The sequence below is a fragment of the Dioscorea cayenensis genome, chromosome 19 (assembly GCF_009730915.1).
Source record: "Dioscorea cayenensis subsp. rotundata cultivar TDr96_F1 chromosome 19, TDr96_F1_v2_PseudoChromosome.rev07_lg8_w22 25.fasta, whole genome shotgun sequence".
NCBI classification, from domain to species: domain Eukaryota; kingdom Viridiplantae; phylum Streptophyta; class Magnoliopsida; order Dioscoreales; family Dioscoreaceae; genus Dioscorea; species Dioscorea cayenensis.
Genome location: NC_052489.1, coordinates 13,589,274 through 13,595,403, shown reverse-complemented (window position 1 = coordinate 13,595,403; position 6,130 = coordinate 13,589,274). Strand labels below are relative to the sequence as shown.

The window sequence follows — 6,130 nt, the reverse complement described above, 5'->3', positions numbered from 1 at the left end:
GCATGTATTAGAGAATTCTTATGGAAGATGATGCTTAACATGGTGAAAATTGTATTCTCAGGTACTGGGAAGTGCTTAAGGAAGAGAGATACAAAAGAAGCAATCAAGAGCCAAAATGAGAAAGATGGGCCTCTCTCAACATCAATAACTGAAGAACAGGCTAGGCAGAACACCTTATTGTCGCACTTACAACCATAAGCCTTAGATGGAGAACCTTGAGGGCATGATTATGCCCATAAGGAGGAGCATAAGAATCAAACAACGAGACTTACAGGCAAGACTTACGCCCGTAAGAAAGACCATAAGGGTTGTCCAGAGGAGCTTACAAGGAGCAACTTACTCCTGTAAGAGTGGTTGCAAGAACTATCAAGAGAACATTATAGCCCAGTACTTACAGTAAGTTGGGTCGTAACATCAAGATAGAAGACCTTACAGGAAGGACTTATGGTCGTAAGCCTACTAGTAAAGCATGCGACCCATCATCTAAATCCCTTTATTGCATCGTTCTTACACCCGTAAGGTGCCCATAAGTTGCTAGCTATAAAAGATTCTAACGAGGGTTTTGAAGCAATCATTTATAGGTCAAACTTAGGGACAAAGGGCAAGGATTTCTCCAAATTTCTGAGGGTGGTTGATCAAGAGGAGGAGACTTACCCATAAAGGGGCGTCTTGGCAGCATTCGTGGAAAGAAATAGGGAAGTTCTTCGGCAATCTGAAGAGGCACAATAAAAAATGGGGATTTTATGCTTTTAATCATGCTTGTTGTCTCTTATGAATTGTTTGATTAGTCTCCTTCAATGGAAAGCTAATTTGTAGGTGTTTGGGCATAGATGAACTTTAGGGTTATGATTTTATTGCCTTTGGTTGTAGATCTTTCATGTCTTTACATTAATTTTTAATTAAACCATTTATTTTTAAATTCTATTGTGTGCATCTATTCTTTTGAATGTTATTGTGGAAAGACCCTGGATTCATGTTTGATGTGCTTGTGTGACGAGTCAAAATACCCACTTAGCATAAGCAAGCTGTGATTGGAAGGGATTGTGAGTAAGCTTAGAGATAGTGTACTTTGGAGTTGAGAGTTCTCCTCCCACAATCCTAATTCCGAATTAATAGACAAGTAATTCAACCTTCTATGCAATTGTATGGAGTAGTTCCAAAGAGAGATCTTGTTTCTACTTTGTATGGGATTAGGGGAAACTACTTCGAGAGAAGAATAGTCTACATTTTAAATTTTTGTTGAATCTTGTTAAGAGTTCATAGAGTGTAATGCGGTTGTAGGATTGCCTGCATCAACACTGTACTAGATAAGTTACTATTTACTTTAAGAAAGGAGTAGCATAACCTAGGAACTCTCTTGGTTCAATTTGGATTGCTAGACTTACACAACTATTGTCCTGGACTTAACAACCCTAGATGGAATCTATAGCCGAGCACCTCGTTCCTTGGTTAATTTAGCCGTATTTCTTTTTTAGCACTTTTCCATCCCTGTTTCTTTTTAGTTTAATTTCATATCACACCACTTTAACTAGGCTAGTTTTCGGACCAAGGATTAGGTACTAGTAGACTCTATTTTCTCCTATGGATCGATACCTTGCTTCTCAACACATTCTATTACAAGATTGGCACATACACTTGCGTCCCTATTAAATACACTAACTGAAATCCTAAAAGCAAATTTAAGAGAGAGAGGGGGAAGAGAGAGAGAGAGAGAGAGAGAGAGAGAGAGAGAGAGAGAGAGAAAGAGAGATACCAACTTAAATCATCAAGAATAAAGTTTGGATTCACTATTAACCAATTGTCAGCTTGCTTTATCAAGAAATCATCAAAACTTGTGAAGGAAGAGAAAAAGGGTGAAGGTAGAAGGCTAAAAATAAGATGTATTGGGAGGAGTTGTCTTGTAGTTACCCACAAACAATGACACAACTTTTTTGGTTGGGATAAATATAATTTTTTATTGTTAAACTTTGTGACACATTTTGCTATGCGAAGGGATTGTTGCAAATAATGTATCACAATCTATGTCACAAACCAAATTACATGCTCTATTTCTGATTTAATTAGAACATGTTGCAAAATGAGTCACAAATTATTTCAAATGAATGACACCTTTTAATTGCTTGCAAAATATGTTGCAAATTTGAAACACTTTGCAACATTGGTCTAGGATGCATGCCTTCAGGCCCCAATATATGACGACATATTTTGCGACGTATATGGATGGTCTTTTCTTTGACACACAATGTGGTTTTTTCATTTTTTACGTGTTGCAAATGTATGTGTTGCACATAGGGTTTTTTCCTGTAATGGAAGTGCCTCCCATGTATATATATTCAACATGTCTAAAAGTTATTATTCAATCGACAAGTCCAAGAATTTTATTTATGCGTCACTGATTATTTATTTATTGGATGATTTATTTATTTATTTATTCATGAGAAGGCTTTGAAAAAATATATATTGATTTATAAGCCATTTTTCTAATATTAATAATGATTATTTAAAATTTTGAAAAATTCTAACTGAAAGAAGTGGATTGTTTTCTTTGGAGTTTTAGAATATATAATTTGGAATAATTTTCTTTTTAGTTCTTCACCAATATTTGAAGAAATGGCAACATTTCAAGGAGTGCAATTAAATACAAAATCAAAGTGGTAATTTAGTTAGTTTTTAGCTAGCCGCTTAACTTATTGCAAATTATTTACACATAAGGCCAAATAATTTATATATCAATTGATTAATGTTTTTTTTAAAAAAAATAGAAAATATGTTTGATTTTACATAAGACTAGTGCGTTAAGAAAACTTATTTTTTGAGAGGCCTACGAAGTGAGACAAATCGAGATACATGGTTCATAATTAGTTAAGTTCCCTTATGTAGCATAAAAAAATCAAAAATTGATCCAATCTTCCTCAATCGCTCCATGTGCAAACTACTTAACAAAGATTTAACCAATCACATTTCAAATGAAAAATAAAATTCAACTTACCAAATTATATAAAACAATTATATTGATGAAATGAATCATTCTAAAAAAAAAAATGGATAAACATAGATTGTTTAATCAAAGAAAGATAACATGACAAACGAAGTACAACAGACAGGCACATCCTCTATAGCAGTGAACAGAAGTAGATGCCATGAACCATTAGAACAAATTAATATATACATATATGCCATAATTTCCATGAAGAAATATACATCAAATATAACAACTCACACATACTGCTACCTCAATCAATTTGGGAGTGTTGACCTATTTTTCAAATAAATTCCAAGCCCCGCAAACAACATTATGACAACAATGCCACTCAAAGCCATAAACTTGTGCTTCCACAATTCCTTTAGGCAACTCTTGACGCTTATAATATTGTTTGACTGTTCACCAATTGCGGATTGATTGTGTTGTTGTTTTTGTTGTGGTATATGGACGCTAGTATTAGTAATAGTAGAAGTAGGAAGGTGTTTTGGAAGAATGACATAGAGAGTTCCTTCATCGAACTTGGCTTCAATGGACTTCACTTTGCTTTTCATGGGTAGTTTGAACTCTTTCAGGAAGCGACACCATTGATCTCCATCTACAACACATTCCCCACTTACCAAGATCTTACCTGATGTGTCTAGTTGAACCTTTAATTGTTCCTTTGTGAATCCTAGATCCATTTTAATATATAGTTAAATAAATGAATTTTTATATTCCATTATGAAGTAGAACAGGAAGCTTGCTACAATTATTAGAGGTAAAACTCTGACTATATAGATGTGTCAAGATATTAATTTAAAATGTCCTCTTGAATGCAGAGTTTGTCAATTTGAATGAATATTTATAAATAAAGTGCTGATGAAATTTGAATTTTGAGCCCAACATATTTTGTGGGAGTATAAATAGCTATATGTTCTGTTACTAGAAGAATTTAAATGAAAAAAGATATTTCATAGTGATTTATATTATTTTGCCAACTTGACTTAAAACTTTATACAATATAACCCTTAAATTTAACCAAAATCTATTATAATTTTGAGTATGATTAAGACTAGCATTTCAGTCTGATCAACATATTATAGAATTAAGGAGTAAGAACACTAATGAAAATCTTGAACGGAAGCTAGCTGATAGGAAATAACCTAGGAAAAATTTTCTCATTTTGCACCGCAGATTTTTTTTCTTTTCTTATTTTGGTATTTTTGCATATACTTTAATAACATTTTTATACTATTATTATTATTTTTTTAATTATTATTATTATTATTATTATTATTATGTTTTTAATAGTATTATTTTCTTGAAAAATTCTAATGTAGTTGTTATATTATTTCTCGTTGTAAAATATTAGGTGATGATAAAAAACGTTAAATAAATACAATAAAATATTAAATATGGCCCTAATGAAAACACAAATAAGATTGTACAGTAAAAATTAATGGAAACAGTGGCTTTATATAATATAGAAATAGAGACAACAGAGACAACAAATAGCATGTGAGCTTAATACAAGATATTTAGAAAGACATTTCCAACAATAATCTAAATTGCATCTAGTTATTACTAGAAAAAAAAAACTCGAAAAGAAATTTATATTTGAGACTTGAGAGAAGAAGTCATACCAGGAACATAGACGAGGATAATGTCAGATTCTTCGGTTGTTACCCATTCAGAACGAGGATCGATCTCTGAGTAATAACGAGAAACCATTGATGATGTGTAGACAGATGAAATGAAGCTTTAGTTCAAAAGGATTCAAAGGCCATGTAGAAGGAAGGGAAGGTCACTTCCAAATATAAAGAAAGAGCAAACCTGAATGAGGTTTGGAATACCTCTTTCAGGGGATTAATTCATTACTTCATTCCTTGTTGAGGTTTCTTTGTTAATGTTCTAGTTTTGGTTCTTTGATTTCTCTTTAACATTGTTCCTTCTTTGAAGTGCACTCTTCCTCCATGTGACAGGGAGAGAAAGCTAGATGTTGGATGAATGTTATTTAAAAAAGATATGGTACCATGAAGTAAGTTGAATTCCATGAAAATTAATTCTCATGGCCTTCATGAGTGAAGATCCATGCCTACGATTTACGCAAAGGTTACAAATTGAGGTGGGCATAGAATATGGTGAATATTTTATAAATATATTTAAATCAACAAATTAATAAGTATTTAAAATAAATTGGAACTAGAGGTGGGCACAAAAAGAGTAACTAAACCTGCCGGGGCAGTCTATGGGAAGTGCCCACTCCATAAGCAGATTGTTACAGTCGGGCTAATTATGAATTTTGGACGCTAACCCGGGTGGTCATTTATCCGATGGGTTTTGCGGGGCTGGGAAAAAGATTGTGTATTTTTGATAATTTTTTTTTAATTAATATATATATGTAGCTTAATAATCGGTATTTTTTTTTAATTTGATTTTTAGTTTTACATAATATTTATTTCCTTTATAAAAGTTGACTCGACATAAATGTGACGCTTTGTGTCAAGTGACTTGTTAAGAGTGTAGGGCTTTGTTAATATATGATCGTATTTTCAGGTTAACTATTTGCTTTTAATTTAATATACTTACAAATTTACATAGTAAATATTGTGACGATTTATGTGTCCATTGCTGGGTTAAATTATTTTATATTAAAAATTTACATTCTGGTTCACATGGTGAAAAAATGCCACTTGACATTTCATGCCAACTCTCATGCGTAGAAACATCTGTCCACTAAGAATTTTATAAACAGATGAACAAAAAATAAATTTTCAGTGTATTTTATACTTATTAAATTTAATTAAAATAGCTCCTACATTTGGGTTTTTTACATTATTGCATGAAGAAGCTTTAGATGTCCTAGAGATGTAAATGGGGCGGGGAATCCCCGTTCCCCACAGGGACCCGCCCCGGTGGGGCGGGGATTCCCCGAAATAACCCCCCCCCCAACCACGCGGGGCAGGGAATGGGGGAAAATCCCTCCCCGCCTCGCGGGGCAGGGCGGGGCGGGGGCGGGGGCGGGGAGGGCATTCCCCGCCCCGCTCCTCGTGGGGATCCCCACGGAGGTTCCCTGATTTTTAATAATATATATATATATATATATATTGAAAATAACTTATATGATTATTTATCTATTTTTTAAAAAAAATTCAATATGAATATAAG

At 33.4% G+C, this 6,130-nt stretch overlaps 1 protein-coding gene across 1 annotated transcript; it reads right to left on the bottom strand.

The window, feature by feature from the left end:
• Positions 1-3,136: 3,136 nt before the first annotated feature.
• Positions 3,137-4,830, bottom strand: LOC120250270 (17.6 kDa class I heat shock protein). The gene is made up of 2 exons (XM_039259067.1): positions 4,606-4,830; positions 3,137-3,653 (listed from the first exon to the last, which is right to left on the bottom strand). Exons 1-2 carry the CDS (start codon positions 4,691-4,693, stop codon positions 3,238-3,240), a joined length of 504 nt encoding a protein of 167 aa, XP_039115001.1. The 5' UTR covers positions 4,694-4,830; the 3' UTR covers positions 3,137-3,237.
• Positions 4,831-6,130: the final 1,300 nt, after the last annotated feature.

Excerpts from the sequence above, each read along its gene's own strand:
- LOC120250270 (XM_039259067.1), bottom strand. The coding sequence starts at position 4,693 with ATGGTTTCTCGTTATTACTCAGAGATCGATCCTCGTTCTGAATGGGTA. Across the intron at positions 3,654-4,605 it reads TATCCTCGTCTATGTTCCTG|GATTCACAAAGGAACAATTA; the intron begins GTATGACTTCTT and ends AAATGGATCTAG.